Source organism: Scyliorhinus canicula, chromosome 6 (genome assembly GCF_902713615.1).
Source record: "Scyliorhinus canicula chromosome 6, sScyCan1.1, whole genome shotgun sequence".
NCBI lineage: Eukaryota > Metazoa > Chordata > Chondrichthyes > Carcharhiniformes > Scyliorhinidae > Scyliorhinus > Scyliorhinus canicula.
Window position 1 is genome coordinate 13074528 of NC_052151.1, and position 25317 is coordinate 13099844.

The 25317-nt window shown below is 52.3% G+C and overlaps 1 protein-coding gene across 1 annotated transcript in view; it reads left to right on the plus strand.

The window, feature by feature from the left end:
• Nucleotides 1-8108: 8108 nt before the first annotated feature.
• Nucleotides 8109-25317, plus strand: part of LOC119966994 (protein FAM177B) — an 89790-nt gene continuing 72581 nt past the window's right edge. The window contains exon 1 of the mRNA XM_038798971.1: nt 8109-8245. Coding sequence (XP_038654899.1) covers nt 8216-8245 — 30 coding nt within the window. The 5' untranslated portion in view covers nt 8109-8215. The remainder of the gene's footprint in view (nt 8246-25317) is intronic.

Consider the following 25317-nt stretch of genomic DNA (forward strand, 5'->3'; position numbering starts at 1 on the left):
TTTTAACCTCTGATTATAGTAAGTACTAATTGGGTTAATTAGGGTACATTCTATGCCACGGGCTCTTGGCCAGGAGGAGCGAGTTTGCACATCTTCCAAATTTTTTGCAAATGCCCATTTCAATAGCTCTCGAAGATCTAGAATAATAATAATAGTATACCACCGTTCCAGGTGCAAGAGCTCCCAGAAGTGAAAGGACAGTATGTGACCCACTGTATGCCCAGTCCCAGAGGGGGAAAGGACAGTGTGACCCACTGTACACCCAGTCCCAGAGGGGGAAAGGACAGTGTGTGACCCACTGTCCACCCAGTCCCAGAGGGGGAAAGGACAGTGTGTGACCCACTGTACACCCAGTCCCAGAGGGGGAAAGGACAGTGTGTGACCCACTGTACACCCAGTCCCAGAGGGGGAAAGGACAGTGTGTGATGCACTGTACACCCAGTTCGAGAGGGGGAAAGGACAGTGTGTGACCCACTGTACACCCAGTCCCAGAGGGGGAAAGGACAGTGTGTGACCCACTGTACACCCAGTCCCAGAGGGGAAAGGACAGTGTGTGACCCACTGTACATCCAGTCCCAGAGGGGGAAAGGACAGTGTGTGACCCACTGTACACCCAGTCCCAGAGGGGAAAGGACAGTGTGTGACCCACTGTTTACCCAGTCAAAGGGAGGGAAAGGACAGTGTGTGACCCACTGTACACCCAGTCCGAGAGGGGAAAGGACAGCGTGTGACCCACTGTACACCCAGTCCGAGAGGGGAAAGGACAGCGTGTGACCCACTGTACACCCAGTCCAAGAGGGGAAAGGACAGTGTGTGACCCACTGTACACCCAGTCCCAGAGGGGGAAAAGACAGTGTGACCCACTGTGAGCCCAGTCCCAGAGGGGGAAACAACAGTGTGTGACCCACTGTACACCCAGTCCCAGAGGGGGAAAGGGCAGTGTGTGACCCACTGTATACACAGTCCCAGAGGGGGAAAGGACAGTGTGTGTCCCACTGTACACCCAGACCCAGAGGGGGAAAGGACAGTGTGTAACCCACTGTACACCGAGTCCCAGAGGGGAAAGGACAGCATGTGACCCACTATACACCCAGTCCCAGAGGGGAAAGGACAATGTGTGACCCACTGTACACCCAGTCCCAGAGGGGAAAGGACAGTGTGTATCCCACTGTACACCCGGTCCCAGAGGGGGAAAGGACAGTGTGTGACCCACTGTACACCCAGTCCCAGAGGGGGAAGGAGAGGGTGTGACCCACTGTACACCCAGTCCCAGAGGGGAAAGGACAATGTGTGACCCACTGTACATCCAGTCCCAGAGGGGGAAAGGACAGTGTGTGACCCACTGTCCACCCAGTCCCAGAGGGGGAAAGGACAGTGTGTGACCCACTGTACACCCAGTCCCAGAGGGGAAAGGACAGTGTGTGACCCACTGTACACCCAGTCCCAGAGGGGGAAAGGACAGTGTGTGACCCACTGTACCACCCAGTCCCAGAGGTGGAAAGGACAGTGTGTGACCCACTGTACACCCAGTCGCAGAGGGGGAAAGGACAGTGTGTGACCCACTGTACACCCAGTCCCAGAGGGGGCAAGGACAGTGTGTGACCCACTGTACACCCAGTCCCAGAGGGGGAAAGGACAGTGTGTGACCCACTGTACACCCAGTCCCAGAGGGGGAAAGGACAGTGTGCGACCCACTGTACCACCCAGTCCCAGAAGGGAAAGGACAGTGTGTGACCCACTGTACCACCCAGTCCCAGAAGGGAAAGGACAGTGTGTGACCCACTGTACACCCAGTCCCACAGGGGGAAGGAGAGGGTGTGATCCACTGTACACCCAGTCCCAGAGGGGAAAGGACAATGTGTGACACACTGTATACCCAGTCCCAGAGGGGGAAAGGACAGTGTGACCCACTGTACACCCAGTCCCAAAGGGGAAAGGACAGTGTGTGACCCACTGTTCACCCAGTCCCAGAGGGGGAAAGGACAGTGTGTGACCCACTGTACACCCAGTCCCAGAGGGGAAAGGACAGTGTGGGACCCACTGTACACCCAGTCCCAGAGGGGAAAGGACAGTGTGGGACCCACTGTACACCCAGTCGCAGAGGGGGAAAGGACAGTGTGTGACCCACTGTACACCCAGTCCCAGAGGGGAAAGGAGAGTGTGTGTCCCACTGTACACCCAGTCCCAGAGGGGAAAGGAAAGTGTGTGACCCACTGTACACCCAGTCCCAGAGGGGGAAAGGACAGTGTGTGACCCACTGTACACCCAGTCCCAGAGGGGAAAGGACAGTGTGGGACCCACTGTACACCCAGTCCCAGTGGGGAAAGGACAGTGTGACCCAGTGTATAACCAGTCCCAGAGGGGGAAAGGACAGTGTGTGACCCACTGTACATCCTGTCCCAGAGGGGAAAGGACAGTGTGTGACCCACTGTACACCCGGTCCCAGAGGGGGAAAGGGCACTGTGTGACACACTGTACACCCAGTCCCAGAGGGGAAAGGACAGTGTGTGTCCCACTGTACACCCAGTCCCAGAGGGGAAAGGACAGTGTGTGACCCACTGTACACCCAGTCCCAGAGGGGAAAGGACAGTGTGGGACCCACTGTACACCCAGTCCCAGAGGGGAAAGGACAGTGTGTGACCCACTGTACACCCAGTCCCAGAGGGGAAAGGACAGTGTGTGACCCACTGTACACCCAGTCCCAGAGGGGAAAGGACAGTGTGGGACCCACTGTACACCCAGTCCCAGAGGGGAAAGGACAGTGTGACCCACTGTACACCCAGTCCCAGAAGGGAAAGGACAGTGTGTGACCCACTGTACACCCAGTCCCAGAGGGGAAAGGACAGTGTGTGACCCACTGTACACCCAGTCCCAGAGGGGAAAGGACAGTGTGGGACCCACTGTACACCCAGTCCCAGAGGGGAAAGGACAGTGTGTGACCCACTGTACACCCAGTCCCAGAGGGGAAAGGACAGTGTGGGACCCACTGTACACCCAGTCCCAGAGGGGAAAGGACAGTGTGACCCACTGTACACCCAGTCCCAGAGGGAGAAGGACAGTGTGTGACCCACTGTACACCCAGTCCCAGAGGGGAAAGGACAGCATGTGACCCACTGTACACCCAGTCCCAGAGGGGAAAGGACAGTGTGTGACCCACTGTACACCCAGTCCCAGAGGGGAAAGGACAGTGTGTGACTGATGAGACCATCAATTCAGAAGACACGTGATTGGAAGTGAACAGTGGTTTTAATAGTCTTACAACTGAGCCTGCCTGCAATGAGATGAACTGGCAGCAGGCTCACGACTGCAGAGCTTTATACTTCCGGTTAGTGGGAGGAGCCAAAGGTGGAGCCCAGTACAAACTCCTCATCTCCCCCTATAGGCAGAGCCACGGAACGGCTCGTATACAGAGCCCACAAGGACACAATACATATAATACAACAGTGTGAATTACTAGGTTTATAATTCACCATATTCACCCCCTGTAAAAAAAATCAAGTCCGGCGGGGGTGACGGGTCTACAATTTGAGCCGGTCCGGTGGCCGAGTCGTCCTTTGGGATCGGCGAAGCACCGGGGTTGCAGCCTCTTCTGGTGGGTGGGTGGGGGCGGTCGGTGAGGGTATGATGGTGGACTCCGGGGGTGATTCGGTCCGAGCTTCGTACCCGACTGGTTCGACGGGCGACGGGGAGCGCAGGAAACCCATAGGCGCGGGGGCGCGGAGCATGGGCAGTGAACCTGTAGGTGCGGGGGCGCAGGGCGCGGAGAGTTGCGATGGTGTAGTGTGAGGGGTACCTCGACGGTAGTGGTGGTGGAGTTGGATCCTGCAGGTGCCGGGTCCCGGAGGGAAACAGTGTCCTGACGGCCGTCAGGGTATTCGATGAAAGCATATTGGGGGTTGGAGTGGAGTAGGAGCATTCTCTCTGCGAGTGGGTCAGTTTTGTGTGCCCGGACGTGCTTCCGGAGGAGAACCGGGCCCGGTGTCTTCAACCAAGATGGGAGCAAAGCCCCCGTGGTAGTGCCCCTAGAAAAAACAAATAGCCGTTCGTGAGGGGTCTGGTTGGTGGCTGTGCACAGGAGGGACCTAATAGCATGGAGCGCGTCGAGGAGGACCTCCTGCCAATGGGAGGTCGGGAGATTCCTGGACCGGAGGGTCAGTAGGACGGTCTTCCAGACCGTCGCATTCTCCCTCTCTACCTGCCCGTTCCCCCTGGGGTTATAGCTGGTAGTCCTGCTCGAGGCGATGCCCTTGTCGAGCAGGTACTGACGCAGCTCGTCACTCATAAAGGACAAACCCCTGTCGCTGTGCGCATAGCTGGGGAACCCGAACAGGGTGAAGATACTGTGCAGGGCCCTAATGACTGTGTGGGAGGTCATATCGGGGCACGGGATAGCAAAGGGGAAGCAGGAGAACTTGTCGATGACGTTCAGGAAGTACACATTCCGATTGGTCGAGGGGAATGGCCCTTTGAAATCGATGCTCAGGCGTTCAAAGGGCCTAGAAGCCTTGACCAGGTAGGCCCTGTCTGGTCTATAGAAGTGCGGTTTGCACTCCGCACAGATCGGGCAATCCCTGGTGATGGCTTTTACCTCCTCGGTGGAGAAAGGCAGATTTCGGGCTTTGATGTAGTGGGCGAGCCGGGTGATCCCCGGGTGGCAGAGTTCGTTGTGGATAGCTTTCAGGCAGTCGTCTTGCGCGTTGGGGCACATACCGCGGGACAGGGCATCTGGGGGCTCGTTGAGCTTCCCCAGTCGATACATAATATTGTATTTGTAGGTGGATAGTATGATCCTCTTTTTGATCCTTATTTTTAATTTTACCCCTTTGTGAGTTGTCAAACATGAAGGCAACCGATCTTTGGTCGGCGATGAGGGTGAACCTTCTACCTGCGAGGTAGTGCTTCCAGTGACGAACAGCCTCCACAATGGCTTGTGCTTCCTTTTCGACTGAGGAGTGTCGAAGTTCCGAAGCAGAGAGGGTTCGGGAGAAAAAGGCGACTGGTCTCCCTGCCTGATTCAGAGTGGCGGCGAGAGCTACCTCTGAGGCATCGCTCTCTACCTGGAAGGGGATTCAATCACCGCCCGCATGGCGGCTTTGGCGATGTCCTCCTTGATGCAGTTGAAGGCCTGGCAATCCTCAGCTGACAGAGGGAAGAGTGTGGTCTTAATAGTGGGCGGGCTTTGTCCGCATACTGAGGGACCCACTGGGCATAATATGAGAAGAATCCCAGGCACCTCTTGAGGGCCCTGGGACAATGAGGGAGAGGGAGTTGTAAGAGGCGGCGCATACGGTCCGGGTCGGGGCCCAGGACTCCGTTTTCCACGACATACACGAGGATGGCTAGTCTGGTCGTGCGGAAAACGCATTTCTCCGTGTTATACGTGAGGTTACGTTTCTGGGCCGTCTGGAGAAATTGATGGAGGTTAGCGTCATGGTCCTGCTGATCATGGCCGCAGATGGTGACGTTATCCAAGTACGGAAACGTGGCCCGCAGCCTGTACTGGTCCACCATTCGGTCCATTACTCGTTGGAACACCGAGACCCCATTCGTGATGCCAAAGGGAACCCGGAGGAAATGGAAGAGGCGGCCGTCTGCCTCGAACGCCGCGTAGTGGCGGTCCTCCGGGCGGATTGGGAGCTGGTGGTATGCAGACTTCAGATCCACCGTGGAGAACATGCGGTACTGGGCGATCTGATTCACCATGTCTGCAATTCTGGGAAGGGGTACGCATCGAGGAGCGTGAACCGATTAATGGTCTGGCTATAATCCACTACCATTCGGAATTTTTTCCCGGTCTTGACGACCACCACCTGAGCTCTCCAGGGGCTGTTACTGGCCTCTATGACCCCCTCACGTTGGAGCCTATGGACTTCGGTTCTGATAAACACCCTGTCCTGCAGGCTGTATCGCCTGCTGCGAGTGGCTACGGGTTTGCAGTCCGGAGTGAGGTTAGCAAAGAGTGGAGGGGGGGTCGATTTTTAGCATAGCGAGGCTGCAGATAGTGAGTGGGGGCAGGGGCCCGCCGAAGCTGAGTGTGAGGCTTTTGAGGTTGCACTGGAAGTCGAGTCCCAGTAAGAGTGGGGCGCAGAGTTCGGGGAGTACGTATAGCTGGACGTTCGAGTAGCTAGTGCCCTGAATCGTTAGGGTCGCGACGGTGTGCCCTTCGAGGTGAACTGAGTGTGAGCCCGAAGCGAGGGAGATAGTTTGCCGTGCAGGGAAAATAGGGAGCGAACAGCGTCTTACCAGATCTGGGTGTACGAAGCTCTCGGTGCTCCCGGAGTCGAAGAGGCACGGTGTCCTGTACCCGTTGATTTTAACGGTCATCATAGAGTTGCGGAGGTGTTTCAGACGCAACTGGTCCAACATGACCGCGCTGAGTTGCGGGTAGTCGGCGGCTCTATCAGCTGTGCTGGAGTGGCCCCGTGATGACTGTCCACGGAGGTCGTATATTCGAGATGAGTTTCAGAGGTTGAAGAGGATGGAGCCCAAGATGGCTGCCCCGTGGATCGCACGTGGCGGGCGGCGAGGAAGATGGTGTCCAAGATGGCCGCCCCCGTGGATCGCACGTGGCGGGCGGCGAGGAAGATGGTGTCCAAGATGGCCGCCCCTGTGGATCACACGTGGCGGGCAGCGAGGAAGATGGTGTCCAAGATGGCGGCCCCCATGAGTCGCACGTGGCCGGCCACGTGGAGGAGGGTTGCCAAGATGGCGGCCCCCATGAGTCGCACGTGTCGGGTGGGGGCGGAGTCGGCATACAGGCCGCAGCATTTCGGGGCCTGCGGGCCTGCGAGTTTGGGAAACAAGTGCTCTAGGCTGCGGGAGAGTTTGGAGAGGGTCATTTCTTCGCCAGGCAGACCCGGGCATAGTGTCCTTTGCGACCGCAGCTGCTGCAGGTCGCGTTGCGGGCCGGGCAGTGCTGCCGTGGGTGTTGGGGCTGCCCACAAAAATGGCACACTGGTGTTGTGTAGTGGGTGGGTGGCCTCGCGGCGCAGGCCTGGGGCAGTCGCTGGTCGGAGGTCCATGGTGGGGTCGCTTGGTCCGCAGGGACGAGGTGAGACTGCGGAACGAGACCTCCATGGTTGTAGCTAACTCTACAGTGTCCTCCAAGTTCTGGGCCCCTTTCTCAAGCAATCGCTGGCGCACATAGTTGGACCTGAGCCATGCCACGTATACATCTCGGACAGCGAGTTCCATATGCTGGGCGGCTGATACAGTTTGATAATTACAGTCCCGAGCTAAGGCTTTTAAATCGTGCAGGGGTTCGTCCAGCGACTCCGCGGGGCGCTAGCCGTGGGTCGTAAAAATGTGGCGCGCGTAGACCTCGTTGATGGGCCTCACGTACATTCGATCGAGCATGGCCAGGGCCTCCGTATACGAGGTAGTACTGTTAAATTGAGTAGAGATACGGTGACCCAATCTATAGCAGATTAAAGTCCCCCATAATCACAGATTTTCATTTCATTTTAGGGACTGGTTTAGCACAGGGCTAAATCGCTGGCTTTGAAAGCAGACCAAGGTAGGCCAGCAGCACGGTTCAATTCCCGTATCAGCCTCCCTGAACAGGCGCCGGAATGTGGCAATGTGACTTCATTGAAGCCTACTTGTGACAATAAGCAATTTTCATTTCATTTTCATTTTCATGTATCTCTGATTTCCTGTCTTATGCTATTGCCAATATTGGTGGTCTGTATACAACCCCTCTCCTTGATGTTTCTAAACTCCACCCAGACAGGTTCCACATCCTCTGTACTAATGTCTTTCCTAAATGTGTGATCCAGGGGCGGGGAGATCCTTATTTTACAGAACTCCTTTTTAAAAAATGATTTTTTTTCTTGGCATTGCTGACTTGCTGCTGTTTACCTTTTTATCTCCCTTCTGCATCTCTCTGAATTGAGACCAGACGGCGATGTAATAGAACCTTCTTCAACTGTACATATCTGCTCCGGTCCACAGCCAGCAGCTTCTGTGGGGAACCAGCCCTATCCACCCCCACCCCCGCCCCCGCCACAAGCACCGCGCCCAGTGAAACTGATCAGCCCAGTGAAACTGATCAGCCATGCAGAATAACCTCACACCCACACAGCACACACAGCCTGTGAGCAGGCGCAAGGAGCCGGTTACTTTAACCACACCTACAACCTACTTCCTCCTTGCCTTGGTTGCCTGATTTGGATTTTCCTCCCGCTGGAAGTTGATTCCTGTTCGGGTCCGGAGAATGGAGCAGGTTGGAGAGAGCCACAAACAGGTGGGATTGGAGGCTGAGGGGAAAGGGGGGGAAGGGTGGAGGCGACCTGTCAGCTACTCAGTACTGTCCATTCCTATAGGGTTAGGGTCAGTGCTGTCCATTCCTATAGGGTTATGGTCAGTGCTGCCCAATCCTATAGGGTTAGGGTCAGTGCTGCCCATTCCTATAGGGTTATGGTCAGTGCTGCCCATTCCTATAGGGTTAGGGGCAGTGATGCCCATTCCTTTAGGGTTAGGGTCAGTGATGCCCATTCCTATAGGGTTAGGGGCAGTGCTGCCCATTCCTATAGGGTTATGGTCAGTGCTGCCCAATCCTATAGGGTTAGGGTCAGTGCTGTCCATTCCTATAGGGTTATGGTCAGTGCTGCCCATTCCTATAGGGTTAGGGTCAGTGCTGCCCAATCCTATAGGGTTAGGGACAATGCTGCTCATTCCTATAGGGTTAGGGTCAGTGCTGCCCATTCCTGTAGGGTTAGGGTCAGTGCTGCCCATTCCTATAGGGTTAGGGTCAGTGCTGCCCATTCCAATAGGGTTATGGTCAGTGCTGTCCATTCCTATAGGGTCAGGTCAGTGCAACACATTCCTATAGGGTTAGGGTCGGCGTTGCCCATCCAGAAAGGGCCAGGTCAGTGCTGCCCATTCCTATAGGGTTAGGGTCAGTGCTGCCCATTCCTATAGGGTTAGGGTCAGTGCTGCCCATTCCTATAGGGTTAGGGACAATGCTGCCCATTCCTATAGGGTTGGGGTCAGTGCTGCCCATTCCTATAGGGTTAGGGTCAGTGCTGCCCATTCCTATAGGGTTAGGGTCAGTGCTGCCCATTCCTATAGGGTGAGGGTCAGTGCGGCCTATTCCTATAGGGTTTGGGTCAATGCTGCTCATTCATAGGGGCTGGTTTAGCTTACTGGGCTAAATCTCTGGCTTTTAAAGCAGACCAAGGCAGGCCAGCAGCACAGTTCGATTCCCGTAACAGCCTCCCCGGACAGGCACCGGAATGTGGCGACTAGGGGCTTTTCACAGTAACTCGTGACAAAAAACGATTTTCATTTCATTTCATATAGGGTTAGGGTCAGTGCTGCCCATTCCTATAGGGTTAGGGTCAGTGCTGCCCATTCCTATAGGGTTAGGGTCAGTGCTGCCCATTCCTATGGGGTTAGGGTCAGTGCTGCCCATTCCTATAGTGTTAGGGTCAGTGCTGCCCATTCCTATAGTGTTAGGGTCAGTGCTGCCCATTCCTATAGTGTTAGGGTCAGTGCTGTCCATTCCTATAGGATTAGGGTCAGTGCTGCCCAGTCCTATAGGATTAGGGTCAGTGCTGTCCATTCCTATAGGATTAGGGTCAGTGCTGCCCATTCCTATAGGATTAGGGTCAGTGCTGTCCATTCCTATAGTGTTAGGGTCAGTGCTGCCCATTCCTATAGGGTTAGGGTCAGTGCTGCCCATTCCTATAGTGTTAGGGTCAGTGCTGCTCATTCCTATAGGATTAGGGTCAGTGCTGCCCATTCCTATAGGGTTAGGGTCAGTGCTGTCCATTCCTATAGGGTTAGGGTCAGTGCTGCCCATTCCTATAGGGTTAGGGTCAGTGCTGTCCATTCCTATAGGGTTAGGGTCAGTGCTGCCCATTCCTATAGGATTAGGGTCAGTGCTGCCCATTCCTATAGGATTAGGGTCAGTGCTGTCCATTCCTATAGTGTTAGGGTCAGTGCTGCCCATTCCTATAGGGTTAGGGTCAGTGCTGCCCATTCCTATAGTGTTAGGGTCAGTGCTGCTCATTCCTATAGGATTAGGGTCAGTGCTGCCCAGTCCTATAGGATTAGGGTCAGTGCTGTCCATTCCTATAGGGTTAGGGTCAGTGCTGCCCATTCCTATAGGATTAGGGTCAGTGCTGCCCATTCCTATAGGATTAGGGTCAGTGCTGTCCATTCCTATAGGGTTAGGGTCAGTGCTGCCCATTCCTATAGGGTTAGGGTCAGTGCTGTCCTTTCCTATAGGGTTAGGGTCAGTGCTGCCCATTCCTATAGGGTTAGGGTCAGTGCTGTCCATTCCTATAGGCTTAGGGCCAGTGCTGCCCATTCCTATAGGTTTAGGGTCAGTGCTGTCGATTCCTATAGGGTTAGGTTCAGTGCTGTCCATTCCTATAGGGTTAGGGTCAGTGCTGTCCTTTCCTATAGGGTTAATGTCAGTGCTGTCCATTCCTATAGGGTTAGGGTCAGTGCTGCCGATTCCTATAGGGTTAGGGTCAGTGCTGCACATTCCTATAGGGTTGGGGTCAATGCTGCCGATTCCTATAGGGTTAGGGTCAGTGCTGCCCATTCCTATAGGGTTTGGGTCAGTGCTGCACATTCCTATAGGGTTAATGTCAGTGCTGCACATTCCTATAGGGTTAGGGTCAGTGCTGCCCATTCCTATAGGGTTAGGGTCAGTGCTGCCCATTCCTATAGGGCCATGTCAGTGCAACACATTCCTATAGGATTAAGGTCAGTGCTGCCCATTCCTATAGGGTTAGGGTCAGTGCTGCCCATTCCTATAGGGTTAGGGTCAGTGCTGCCCATTCCTATAGGGCCATGTCAGTGCAACACATTCCTATAGGATTAAGGTCAGTGCTGCCCATTCCTATAGGGTTAGGGTCAGTGCTGCCCATTCCTATAGGGTTAGGGACAATGCTGCCCATTCCTATAGGGTTGGGGTCAGTGCTGCCCATTCCTATAGGGTTAGGGTCAGTGCTGCCCATTCCTATAGGGTTAGGGTCAGTGCTGCCCATTCCTATAGGGTGAGGGTCAGTGCGGCCTATTCCTATAGGGTTTGGGTCAATGCTGCTCATTCCTAGGGGCTGGTTTAGCTTACTGGGCTAAATCTCTGGCTTTTAAAGCAGACCAAGGCAGGCCAGCAGCACAGTTCGATTCCCGTAACAGCCTCCCCGGACAGGCACCGGAATGTGGCGACTAGGGGCTTTTCACAGTAACTCGTGACAAAAAACGATTTCATTTCATTTCATATAGGGTTAGGGTCAGTGCTGCCCATTCCTATAGGGTTAGGGTCAGTGCTGCCCATTCCTATAGGGTTAGGGTCAGTGCTGCCCATTCCTATGGGGTTAGGGTCAGTGCTGCCCATTCCTATAGTGTTAGGGTCAGTGCTGCCCATTCCTATAGTGTTAGGGTCAGTGCTGCCCATTCCTATAGTGTTAGGGTCAGTGCTGTCCATTCCTATAGGATTAGGGTCAGTGCTGCCCAGTCCTATAGGATTAGGGTCAGTGCTGTCCATTCCTATAGGATTAGGGTCAGTGCTGCCCATTCCTATAGGATTAGGGTCAGTGCTGTCCATTCCTATAGTGTTAGGGTCAGTGCTGCCCATTCCTATAGGGTTAGGGTCAGTGCTGCCCATTCCTATAGTGTTAGGGTCAGTGCTGCTCATTCCTATAGGATTAGGGTCAGTGCTGCCCATTCCTATAGGGTTAGGGTCAGTGCTGTCCATTCCTATAGGGTTAGGGTCAGTGCTGCCCATTCCTATAGGGTTAGGGTCAGTGCTGTCCATTCCTATAGGGTTAGGGTCAGTGCTGCCCAATCCTATAGGATTAGGGTCAGTGCTGCCCATTCCTATAGGATTAGGGTCAGTGCTGTCCATTCCTATAGTGTTAGGGTCAGTGCTGCCCATTCCTATAGGGTTAGGGTCAGTGCTGCCCATTCCTATAGTGTTAGGGTCAGTGCTGCTCATTCCTATAGGATTAGGGTCAGTGCTGCCCAGTCCTATAGGATTAGGGTCAGTGCTGTCCATTCCTATAGGGTTAGGGTCAGTGCTGCCCATTCCTATAGGATTAGGGTCAGTGCTGCCCATTCCTATAGGATTAGGGTCAGTGCTGTCCATTCCTATAGGGTTAGGGTCAGTGCTGCCCATTCCTATAGGGTTAGGGTCAGTGCTGTCCTTTCCTATAGGGTTAGGGTCAGTGCTGCCCATTCCTATAGGGTTAGGGTCAGTGCTGTCCATTCCTATAGGCTTAGGGCCAGTGCTGCCCATTCCTATAGGTTTAGGGTCAGTGCTGTCGATTCCTATAGGGTTAGGGTCAGTGCTGTCCATTCCTATAGGGCCAGGTCAGTGCTGCCCATTCCTATAGGGTTAGGGTCAGTGCTGCCCATTACTATAGGGTTAGGGTCAATGCTGCCCAGTCCTATAGGGTTAGGGTCAGTGCTGTCCATTTCTATAGGGTTAGGGTCAGTGCTGCCATTTCTATAGTGTTAGGTTCAGTGCTGTCCATTCCTATAGGGTTAGGGTCAGTGCTGTCCTTTCCTATAGGGTTAATGTCAGTGCTGTCCATTCCTATAGGGTTAGGGTCAGTGCTGCCGATTCCTATAGGGTTAGGGTCAGTGCTGCACATTCCTATAGGGTTGGGGTCAATGCTGCCGATTCCTATAGGGTTAGGGTCAGTGCTGCCCATTCCTATAGGGTTTGGGTCAGTGCTGCACATTCCTATAGGGTTAATGTCAGTGCTGCACATTCCTATAGGGTTAGGGTCAGTGCTGCCCATTCCTATAGGGTTAGGGTCAGTGCTGCCCATTCCTATAGGGCCATGTCAGTGCAACACATTCCTATAGGATTAAGGTCAGTGCTGCCCATTCCTATAGGGTTAGGGTCAGTGCTGCCCATTCTTATAGGGTTAGGGTCAGTGCTGCCCAATCCTTTTTTTTATAAATTTTTTTTTTCAGTTTTCATGTGTTATATTGAACAAATTACAAATTGTTAGAGAGAGAGAAAAAAAAGAACACGCAAAAATTAACATGTATATTTACAGGTAAGCATCTTCGTAATAGTAACTGTGGCCTCCCCCCTTTAGCCGGCATACATATTTTACATTCCCCAATATGGCTGAGGCACATGTTTATTGGCATTTATTTCCAGTTTGGTTTTGGGCCTTAGCTAGCCGTCAAACCCCCCCCCCCCCCCCCCCCCCCCCCCCCCCCCCGGCAACCTTCCCCCGATTCCCATCCATTTTCCCCTGATTCTTGGCCACCCGACTATTCTTCCTCTTGTTCGTTGGCCACAAACAGGTCCCGGAACAATTGCATGAATGGCTCCCACATTCTGTGGAAGCCGTCATCCGACCCTCGGATGGCGAATTTGATTTTCTCCATTTGGAGAGATTCCGAGAGGTCGGACAGCCAGTCTGCAGCTCTGGGCGGTGCTGCTGACCGCCAGCCAAACAGGATTCTACGGCGGGCGATCAGGGAGGCAAAGGCAAGGGCGTCCGCCCTCCTCCCCAGGAATAGATCTGGCTGGTCTGAAACCCCGAAGACCGCCACTATCGGGCATGGCTCCACCCTCACCCCCACCACTTTGGACATAGCCTCGAAGAAGGCTGTACAGTACTCCACAAGTCTGGGGCAAGACCAGAACATGTGGGCGTGGTTGGCCGGGCCTCTTTGGCACCGCTCGCATCTGTCCCCCACCTCCGGGAAGAACCTGCTCATACGGTTTCTTGTTAAGTGGGCTCTATGTATCACTTTTAGTTGCGTCAGGCTCAGCCTTGCACACGTGGAGGTGGAGTTGACCCTATGCAGTGCTTCACTCCAGAGTTCCCACCCTATCTCCATCCCCAGGTCGTCCTCCCATTTCCTTCTTGTTGCGTCCAGTACGGTGTCGTCCCTTTCTACCAGTCGGTCACATAAGTCGCTACAGTTCCCTTTCTCTAGGATACTTGCGTCCAGTAGGTCTTCTGTTGTGAGTGCTGCCCAATCCTATAGGGTTAGGGTCAGTGCTGCCCATTCCTATAGGTTGATGGTCAGAGCTGCTCATTCCCAAAAGGGCGAGGGTCAGTGCAGCCTATTCCTATAGGGTTAGGGTCAGTGCTGCCCATTCCTATAGGGTTAGGGTCAGTGCTGCCCATTCCTACAGGGTTAGGGTCAGTGCTGCCCATTCCTATAGGGTTAGGATCAGTGATGCCCATTCCGATAGGGTTAGGGTCAGTGCTGCACATTCCTATAGGGTTAGGGTCACTGCTGTCCATTCCTATAGGGTTAGGGTCAGTGCTGCACATTCCTATAGGGTTAGGGTCACTGCTGTCCATTCCTATAGGGTTAGGGTCAGTGATGCCCATTCCTATAGGGTTAGGGTCAGTGCTGCACATTCCTATAGGGTTGGGGTCAGTGCTGCCCATTCCTATAGGGTTAGGGTCAGTGCTGCACATTCCTATAGGATTAGGGTCAGTGCTGTCCATTCCTATAGGGTTAGGGTCAGTGCTGCCCATTCCTATAGGGTCAGGGTCAGTGCTGCCCATTCCTATAGGATTAGGGTCAGTGTTGTTCATTCCTATAGGGTTAGGGTCAGTGCTGCTCATTCCTATAGGGTTAGGGTCAGTGCTGTCCATTCCTATAGGGTTAGGGTCAGTGCTGTCCATTCCTATAGGGCCAGGTCAGTGCAACACATTCCTATTGGGTTAGGGTCAGTGCTGCTCATTCCTATAGGGTTAGGGTCAGTGCTGTATATTCCTATAGGGTTAGGGTCAATGCTGCCCATTCCTATAGGGTTAGGGTCAGTGCTGCTCATTCCTATAGGGCCAGACCAGTGCTGCCCATTCCTATAGGGTTAGGGTCAGTGCTGCCCATTCCTATAGGGTTAGGGTCAGTGCTGCCCATTCCTATAGGGCTAGGGTCAGTGCTGCCCATTGCTATAGGGTTAGGGTCAGTGCTGCACATTCTTATAGGGTTAGGGTCAGTGATGCCCATTCCTATAGGGTTAGTGTCAGTGCTGACCATTCCTATAGGGTTATGTATTGTCCTGACCATTACTATAGGGTTAGGGTCAGTGCTGCACATTCCTATTGGGCCACGGTCAATGCTGCCCATTCCTATAGGGTTAGGGTCAGTGCTGCCCATCCATATATGGCCAGGTCAGTGCTGCCCAGTTGTATAGGATTAGGGTCAGTGCTGTCCGTTCCAATAGGGTTAGGGTCAGTGTTGTCCATTCGTATAGGGTTAGGGTCAGTGCTGCCCAATCCTATAGGGCCAGGTCAGTGCAACACATTCCTATAGGGTTAGGGTCAATGCTGCCCATTCCTATAGGGTTAGGGTCAATGCTGCCCATTCCTATAGGGTTAGGGTCAATGCTGCCCATTCCTATAGGGTTAGGGTCAATGCTGCCCATTCCTATAGGGTTAGGGTCAGTGCAACACATTCCTATAGGGTTAGGGTCAGTGCTGCCCATTCCTATAGGGTTAGGGTCAGTGCTGCACTTTCCTATAGGGTTAGGGTCAGTGCTGCCCATTCCTATAGGGTTAGGTTCAATGCTGACCATTACTATGGGGCCTGGGGCAGTGCATCACATGCCTATAAGGTTAGGGTCAGTGTTCCCCATTCCTATAGGGTTAGCGTCAGTGCTGCCCAATTCTATAGGGTTAAGTTCAGTGCTGCATATTCCTATAGGGCTAGGGTCGGTGCTGCCCATTCCTATAGGGTTAGGGTCAGTGCTGTCCATTCCTATAGGGCCAGGTCAGTGCAACACATTCCTATAGGTTTAGGGTGAGCGCTGCCCATCCAGAAAGGGCCAGGTCAGTGCTGCTCAATCCTACAGGGCCAGGTCAGTGTTGCCCATTCCTATAGGGTTAGGGTCAGTGCTGCTCAATCCTATAGGGCCAGGTCAGTGTTGCCCATTCCTATAGGGTTAGGGTCAGTGCTGCCCATTCCTATACGGTTAGGGTCAATGCTGACCATTCCTATAGGGTTAGGGTCAGTGCTGTCCATTCCTATAGGGTTAGGGTCAGTGCTGTCCATTCCTATAGGGTTAGGGTCAGTGCTGCTCATTCCTATAGGGTTAGGGTCAGTGCTGCACATTCCTATAGGGTTAGGGTCAGTGCTGCACATTCCTATAGGGTTAGGGTCAGTGCTGCACATTCCTATAGGGTTAGGGTCAGTGCTGTCCATTCCTATAGGGTTAGGGTCAGTGCTGCCCATTCCTATAGGGTTAGGGTCAGTGCTGTCCATTCCTATAGGGTTAGGGTCAGTGCTGTCCATTCCTATAGGGTTAGGGTCAGTGCTGCCCATTCCTATAGGGTTAGGGTCAGTGCTGCACATTCCTATAGGGTTAGGTTCAGTGCTGACCATTACTATAGGGTTAGGGTCAGTGCTGCACATTCCTATAGGGTTCGGGTCAGTGCTGCCTACTCCTATAGGGTTAGGGTCAGTGCTGACCATTACTATAGGGTTTGGGTCAGTGCTGCCTACTCCTATAAGGTTAGGGTCAGTGCTGTCCATTCCTATAGGTCCAGGTCAGTGCCGCACATTCCTATAGGGTGATGGTCAGTGCAGCCCATTCCCATAGGGTGAGGGTCAGTGCGGCCTATTCCTATAGGATTTGGGTCAACGCTGCTCATTCATAGGGGCTGGTTAAGCTTACTGGGCCAGCAGAACAGTTCGATTCCCGAAACAGCCTCCCCGGACAGGCACCGGAATGTGGCGACTAGGGGCTTTTCACAGTAACTCGTGACAAAAAGCGATTTTCATTTCATTTCATTTCATATAGCGCTGCCCATTCCTATAGGGTTAGAGTCAGTGCTGTCCATTCCTATAGGGTTAGGGTCAGCGCTGTCCATTCCTATAGGGTTAAGGTCAGTGCTGTCCATTCCTATAGGGTTAGTGTCAGTGATGCACATTCCTATAGGGTTAGAGTCAGTGCTGCCCATTCCTATAGGGTTAAGGTCAGTGCTGTCCATTCCTATAGGGTTAGTGTCAGTGATTCACATTCCTATAGGGTTAGAGTCAGTGCTGCCCATTCCTATAGGGTTAAGGTCAGTGCTGTCCATTCCTATAGGGTTAGTGTCAGTGATGCACATTCCTATAGGGTTAGAGTCAGTGCTGCCCATTCCTATAGGGTTAGAGTCAGTGCTGCCCATTCCTATAGGGTTAGGGTCAGTGTTGCCCATTCCTATAGGGTTAGTGTCAGTGCTGCACATTCCTATAGGGTTAGGGTCAGCGCTGTCCATTCCTATAGGGTTAGGGTCAGTGCGGCCTATTCCTATAGGGTTCGGGCCAGTACTGCCCATTCCTATAGGGTTAGGGTCAGTGCTGCCCATTCCTATAGGGTTAGGGACAGTGCTGCCCATTCCTACAGGGTTAGGGTCAGCGCTGTCCATTCCTATAGGGTTAGGGTCAGTGCTGCACATTCCTATTGGGCCAGGTCAGTGCTGCCAATTCCTATAGGGTTAGGGGCAGTGATGCCCATTCCTATAGGGTTAGGGTCAGTGCTGCCCATTCCTATAGGGTTAGTGTCAGCGCTGCCCATTCCTATAGGGTTAGGGTCAGCGCTGCCCATTGCTATAGGGTTAGGGTCAGTGCTGCATATTCCTATAGGGTTAGTGTCAGTGATGCCCATTCCTATAGGGCCAGGTCAGTGCTGCCGATTCCTATAGGGTTGGGGGCAGTGATGCCCATTCCTATAGGGTTAGGGGCAGTGATGCCCATTCCTATAGGGTTAGGGGCAGTGATGCCCATTCCTATAGGGTTAGGGTCAGTGCTGCCCATTCCTATAGGGTTAGTGTCAGCGCTGCCCATTCCTATAGGGTTAGGGTCAGCACTGTCCATTCCTATAGGGTTAGTGGCAGTGATGCCCATTCCTATAGGGTTAGGGTCAGTGATGCCCATTCCTATAGGGTTAGGGGCAGTGATGCCCATTCCTATAGGGTTAGGGTCAGTGCTGCCCATTCCTATAGGGTTAGTGTCAGCGCTGCCCATTCCTATATGGTTAGGGTCAGTGCTGCCCATTCCTATAGGGTTAGGGTCAGTGCTGACCATTCCTATTGGGCCACGGTCAATGCTGCTCATTCCTATAGGGTTAGGGTCAGTGCTGACCATTCATATAGGATTAGGGTCAGTGATGCCCATTCCTATAGGATTAGGGTCTGTGATGCCCATTCCTATTGGGCCACGGTCAATGCTGCTCATTCCTATAGGGTCAGGGTCAGTGCTGCACATTCCTGTAGTGTTATGGTCAGTGCTGCCCAATCCAATAGGGTTATGTTCAGTCCTGACCATTCCTATATGGTTAGGGTCAGTGCTGCACATTCCTATAGGGTTAGGGTCAGTTCTGCCCATTCCTACAGGGTTAGGGTCAGTGGTTCCCATTCCTATGGGGTTAGGGTCAACACTGCTCATTCCTATAGGGTTAGGGTCAGTGATGCCAATTCCTCTAGGGTTAAGGTCAATGCTGCCCATTCCTATAGGGTTAGGGTCAATGCTGCCCATTCCTATAGGGTTAGGGTCAGTGCTGCACATTCCTATAGGGTTAGGGTCAGTGCTGCCCATTCCTATCGGGTTAGGGTCAGTGCTGCCCATCCATATAGCGCCAGGTCAGTGCTGCCCATTCCTATAGGGCCAGGTCAGTGCTGCCCATTCCTATAGGGTTAGGGACAGTGCTGCCCATTCCTACAGGGTTAGGGTCAGCGCTGCCCATTCCTATAGGGTTAGGGTCAGTGCTGCCCATTCCTATAGGGTTAGGGTCAGTGCTGCCCATTCCTATAGGGTTAGGGTCAGTGCTGCCCATTCCTATAGGGCCAGGTCAGTGCTGCCGATTCCTATTGGGTTAGGGTCAGTGATTCCCATTCCTATAGGGTATGGGGCAGTGATGCCCATTCCTATAGGGTTAGGGGCAGTGATGCCCATTCCTATAGGGTTCGGGGCAGTGATGCCCATTCCTATAGGGTTAGGGTCAGTGATACCCATTCCTATAGGGTTAGGGGCAGTGATGCCCATTCCTATAGGGTTAGTGTCAGTGCTGTCCATTCCTATAGGGTTAGGGTCAGTGCTGCCCATTCCTATAGGGTCCGTGTCAGTGCTGACCATTCCTATAGGGTTATCTTCAGTCCTGACCATTCCTATAGGGTTAGGGTCAGTGCTGCCCATTCCTATAGGGTTAGGGTCAGTGTTGCCCATTCCTATTGGGCCACGGCCAATGCTGCTCACTCCTATAGGGGGCATAGGGGCAGCAGGGTAGCATGGTGGTTAGCATAAATGCTTCACAGCTCCAGGGTCCCAGGTTCGATTCCCGGCTGGGTCACTGTCTTTGTGGAGTCTGCACGTCCTCCCCCTGTGTGCGTGGGTTTCCTCCGGGTGCTCCGGTTTCCTCCCACAGTCCAAAGATGTGCGGGTTAGGTGGATTGGCCATGCTAAATTGTCCTAATAAAAGTAAGGTTAAGGGGGGGGTTGTTGGGTTACGGGTATAGGGTGGATACGTGGGTTTGAGTAGGGTGATCATGGCTCGGCACAACATTGAGGGCCGAAGGGCCTGTTCTGTGCTGTACTGTTCTTTGTTCTATAGGGTTAGGGTCAGTGCTGCCCATTCCTACAGGGTTAGGGTCAGTGCTGACCATTCCTATAGGATTAGGGTCAGTGATGCCCATTCCTATAGGATTAGGGTCAGTGATGCCCATTCCTATAGGGTTAGGGGCAGTGATGCCCATTCCTATAGGGTTAGGGTCAGTGATGCCCATTCCTATAGGGTTTGGGTCAGTGATGCCCATTCCTATAGGGTTAGGGTCAGTGCTGCCCATCCATATAGGGCCAGGTCAGTGCTGCCCAGTCCTATATGGCCAGGTCAGTGCTACCCATTCCTATAGGATTCGGGTCAGTGCTGTCCGTTCCAATAGGGTTAGAGTCAGTGTTGTCCATTCGTATAGGTTTAGGGTCAGTGCTGTCCATTTCTAAAAGGCCAGGTCAGTGCAACACATTCCTATAGGGTTATGGTCAGTGCTGCCCATTCCTATAGGGTTAGGGTCAGTGCTGCCCAGTCCTCTAGGGTTATGGTCAGTGCTGCCCATTCCTATAGGGTTAGGGTCAGTGCTGCCCAGTCCTATAGGGTTAGGGTCAATGCTGCCCAGTCCTATAGGGTCAGGGTCAGTGCTGCACATTCCTATAGTGTTATGGTCAGTGCTGCCCAATCCGATAGGGTTATGTTCATTCCTGACCATTCCTATAGGGTTAGGGTCAGTGCTGTCCAATCCTACAGGGTTAGGGTCAGTGCTGCCCATTCCTATAGTGTTAGCGTCAGTGCTGCACATTCCTATAGGGTCAGGTTCAGTGCTGCCCAATTCTATAGGGTTAGGTTCACTGCTGACCATTCCTATAGGGTTAGGGTCAGTGCTGCCCATTCCTATAGGGCCAGGTCAGTGCTGCACATTCCTATAGGGTTAGGGTCAGCGTTGCCCATCCAGAAAGGGCCAGGTCAGTGCTGCCCATTCCTATAGGGCCAGGTCAGTGCTGCTCATTCCTATAGGGTTAGGGTCAGTGCTGCCCATTCCTATAGGGTTAGGGTCAATACTGCCCATTCTTATAGGGTTATGGTCAGTGCTGCACATTCCTATAGGGTTTGGGTCAATGCTGCCCATTCCTATAGGGTTAGGGTCAATACTGCCCATTCTTATAGGGTTATGGTCAGTGCTGCACATTCCTATAGGGTTAGGGCCAGTGCTGTCCATTCCTATCGGGCCAGGGCAGTGCAGCCCATTCCTGTAGGGTTAGGGTCAATGCTGCCCATTCCTATAGGGTTAGGGTCACTGCTGCCATTCCTATAGGGCCAGGGCAGTGCTGCCCATTCCAGTAGGGTTAGGGTCAATGCTGTCCATTCCTATAGGGTTAGGGTCAGTGCTGCCCATTCCTGTAGGGTTCGGGTCAATGCTGCCCGTTCCTATAGGGTAAGGGTCAATGCTGCCCATTCCTATAGGGCTAGGGTCAATGCTGCCCGTTCCTATAGGGTTAGGGTCAGTGCTGCCCATTCCTATAGGGTTAGGGTCAGTGCTGCTCAATCCTATGGGGCCAGGTCAGTGCTGCCCATTCCTATAGGGCTAGGGTCAACGCTGCCCATTCCTATAGGGTTAGGGTCAGTGCTGCACATTCCTATAGGGTTAGGGTCAGTGCTGCCCATTCCTATAGGGTTAGGGTCAGTGCTGCCTACTCCTATAGGGTTAGGGGTCAGTGCTTTCCATTCCTATAGGGTTAGGGTCACTGCTGCCCAATCCTATAGGGCCAGGACAGTGCTGCCCATTCCTATAGGGCTAGGGTCAGTGCTGCACATTCCTATAGGGTGAGGGTCAGTGCGGCCTATGCCTATAGGATTTGGGTCAATGCTGCTCATTCATAGGGGCTGGTTTAGCTTACTGGGCTAAATTGCTGGCTTTTAAAGCAGACCAAGCAGGCCAGCAGAACAGTTCGATTCCCGTACCAGCCTCCCCGGACAGGCACCGGAATGTGGCGACTAGGGGCTTTTCACGGTAACTTGTGACAAAAAGCGATTTTCATTTCATTTCATTTCATATAGTGCTGCCGATTCCTATAGGGTTAGGGTCAGTGCTGCCCATTCCTATAGGGTTAGGGTCAGTGCTGCCCATTCCTATAGGGCCAGGTCAGTGCAGCACCTTCCTATAGGGTTAGGGTCAGTGCTGCCCATTCCTATAGGGTTAGGGTCAGTGCTGCACATTCCTTTAGGGTTAGGGTCAGTGCTGCCCATTCCTATAGGGTTAGGGTCAGTGCTGTCCATTCCTATAGGGTTAGGGTCAGTGCTGCACATTCCTATAGGGTTAGGGTCAGTGCTGTCCTTTCCTATAGGGTTAGGGTCAGTGCTGCTCATTCCTATAGGATGAGGGTCAGTGCTGCTCATTCCTATATGGTTAGGGTCAGTGCTGCCAATCCATATAGGGCCAGGTCAGTGCTGTCCATTCCTATAGGGTTAGGGTCAGTTCTGCCCATTCCTATAGGGTTAGGATCAGTGGTTCCCATTCCTATAGGGTTAGGGTCAGTGCTGCACATTCATATAGGGCCAGGGTCAATGCTGCTCATTCCTATAGGGTTAGGGTCAGTGCTGCCCATCCATATAGGGTCAGGGTCAGTGCTGCCCATTCCTATAGGGTCAGGGTCAGTGCTGCCCATTCCTATAGGGTTAGGGTCAGTGCTGTCCATTCCTATAGGGTTAGGGTCAGTGCTGACCATTCCTATAGGGTTAGGGTCAATGCTGCTCATTCCTATAGGGTTAGGGTCAGTGCTGCCCATTCCTTTAGGGTTAGGGTCAGTGCTGCCCATTCCCATAGGATTACGGTCAGTGCTGCCCATTCCTATAGGGTTAGGGTCAGTGCTGCACATTCCTATATGGTTAGGGTCAGTGCTGCCCATTCCTATAGGGTTAGGGTCAGTTCTGCCCAATCCTATAGGGTTAGGTTCAGTGCAGCCCATTCCCATAGGGTGAGGGTCAGTTCGGCCCATTCCTATAGGATTTGTGTCAATGCTGCCCATTCCTATAGGGTTAGGGTCAGTGCTGCTCATTCATAGGGGCTGGTTTAGCTTACTGGGCTAAATTGCTGGCTTTTAAAGCAGACCAAGCAGGCCAGCAGAACAGTTCGATTCCCGTACCAGCCTCCCCGGACAGGCGCCAGAATGTGGCGACTAGGGGCTTTTCACAGTAACTCGTGACAAAAAGCGATTTTCATTTCATTTCATATAGGGTTAGGGTCAGTGCTGCCCAATCCAATAGGGTTAGTGCCAGTGCTGCTCATTCCTATAGGGTTAGGGTCAGTGCTGCCCATTCCTATAGGGTTAGGGTCAGTGCTGCCCAATCCTATAGGGTTAGGGTCAGTGCTGTCCATTCCTATAGGGTTAGGGTCAGTGCTTTCCATTCCTATAAGGTTAGGGTCAGTGCTGCCCAATCCTATAGGGTTAGGGTCAGTGCTGCCCAATCCTATAGGGTTAGGGTCAGTGCTGCCCAATCCTATAGGGTTAGGGTCAGTGCTGCCCAATCCTATAGGGTTAGTGTCAGTGCTGCTCATTCCTATAGGATCAGGGTCAGTGCTGCCCAGTCCTATAGGGTCAGGGTCAGTGCAACACATTCCTATAGGGCCGGGTCAGTGCTGCCCATTCCTATAGGGTTAGGGTCAGTGCTGCCCATTCCTATAGGGTTAGGGTCAGTGCTGCCCATTCCTATAGGGTTGGGGGTCAGTGCAGCACATTCCTATAGGATTAGGGTCAATGCAGCACATTCCTATAGGATTAGGGTTAGTGCTGTCCATTCCTAAAGATCCAGGGTCAATGCTGCCCATTACTATAGGTTTTGGGTCAATGCTACGCAATCCTATAGGGCCAGGCCATTGCTGCACATTCCCATAGGATTGTGGTCAGTGCTGTCCATTCCTATAGGGTTAGCGTGTCAGTGTTGTCCATTGTTATAGGGTTTGGGTCAGTGCTGCCCATTTCTATAGGGTTAGATTCGTGGCTGCCCATTCCTATAGGATTAGTGTCAGTGCTTACCATTCCTATAGGGCTTGGGTCAGTGCTGCCCATTTCTATAGGGTTAGAGTTATTGGTACCCATTCCTATAGGGTTAAGGACAGTGCTACCCATTCCTATAGGTTTGGGTCAGTGCTCCCCATTTCTATAGGGTTACAGTCTTTGATGCCCATTCCTATAGGGTCAGTACTGCCCATTCTTATAGGGTTAGGGTCAGTTCCTATAGGGTTTGAGTCAGTGCCTATACGGTAAGGCCATTCCTACTGGATTTGGGTGAATGCTGTATCTTTATTACGCTGCCAATTCATTGGATTGGGGAACAAAATAAACTGTGAATAACAGGCAGCATGTCCCTGAGATGTACACTGTGTGTACCTGTGTTTGAATGTGTACACTGTGTGTATCTGTGTTTGAATGTGTACACTGTGTGTATCTGTGTTTGAATGTGTACACTGTGTGTATCTGTGTTTGAATGTGTACACTGTGTGTATCTGTGTTTGAATGTGTACACTGTGTGTATCTGTGTCTGAATGTGTACACTGTGTGTAACTGTGTCTGAATGTGTACACTGTGTATCTGTGTCTGAATGTGTACACTGTGTGTATCGACCTGCCCTTTACGAATCCATGCTGCGTCTGCCCAATGGGACAATTTCCATCCAGATGCCTCACTATTTCTTCCTTGATGATAGATTCCAGCATCTTCCCTACTACCGAAGTTAAGCTCACTGGCCTATAATTACCCGCTCTCTGCCTATCTCCTTTTTTAAACAGTGGCGTCACGTTTGCTAATTTCCAATCCACCGGGACCACCCCAGAGTCTAGTGAATTTTGGTAAATCATCATTAGTGCATCTGCAATTTCCCTAGCCATCTCTTTTAGCACTCTGGGATGCATTCCATCAGGGCCAGGAGACTTGTCTACCTTTAGCCCCATTAGCTTGCCCATCACTCCCTCCTTAGTGATAACAATCCTCTCAAGGTCCTCACCTGTCATAGCCTCATTTCTATCAGTCGCTGGCATGTTATTTGTGTCTTCCACTGTGAAGACCGACCCAAAAAACCTGTTCAGTTCCTCAGCCATTTCCTCAGCTCCCATTATTAAAACTCCCTTCTCATCCTCTAAAGGACCAATATTTACCTTAGCCACTCTTTTTTGTTTTATATATTTGTAAAAACTTTTACTGTCTGTTTTTATATTCTGAGCAAGTTTACTCTCATACTCTATCTTACTCTTCTTTATAGCTTTTTTAGTAGCTTTCTGTTGCCCCCTAAAGATTTCCCAGTCCTCTAGTCTCCCACCAATCTGTGTGTATCTATGTTTGAATGTGTACACTGTGTGTATCTGTGTTTGAATGTGTACGCTGTGTGTACCTGTGTTTGAATGTGTACGCTGTGTGTACCTGTGTTTGAATGTGTACGCTGTGTGTATCTGTGTTTGAATGTGTACGCTGTGTGTATCTGTGTTTGAATGTGTACACTGTGTGTATCTATGTTTGAATGTGTACACTGTGTGTATCTGTGTTTGAATGTGTACGCTGTGTGTATCTGTGTTTGAATGTGTACGCTGTGTGTATCTGTGTTTGAATGTGTACGCTGTGTGTACCTGTGTTTGAATGTGTACGCTGTGTGTACCTGTGTTTGAATGTGTACGCTGTGTGTATCTGTGTTTGAATGTGTACATTGTGTGTATCTGTGTTTGAATGTGTACACTGTGTGTATCTGTGTTTGAATCTGTACATTGTGTGTATCTGTGTTTGAATGTGTACGCTGTGTGTACCTGTGTTTGAATGTGTACGCTGTGTGTACCTGTGTTTGAATGTGTACGCTGT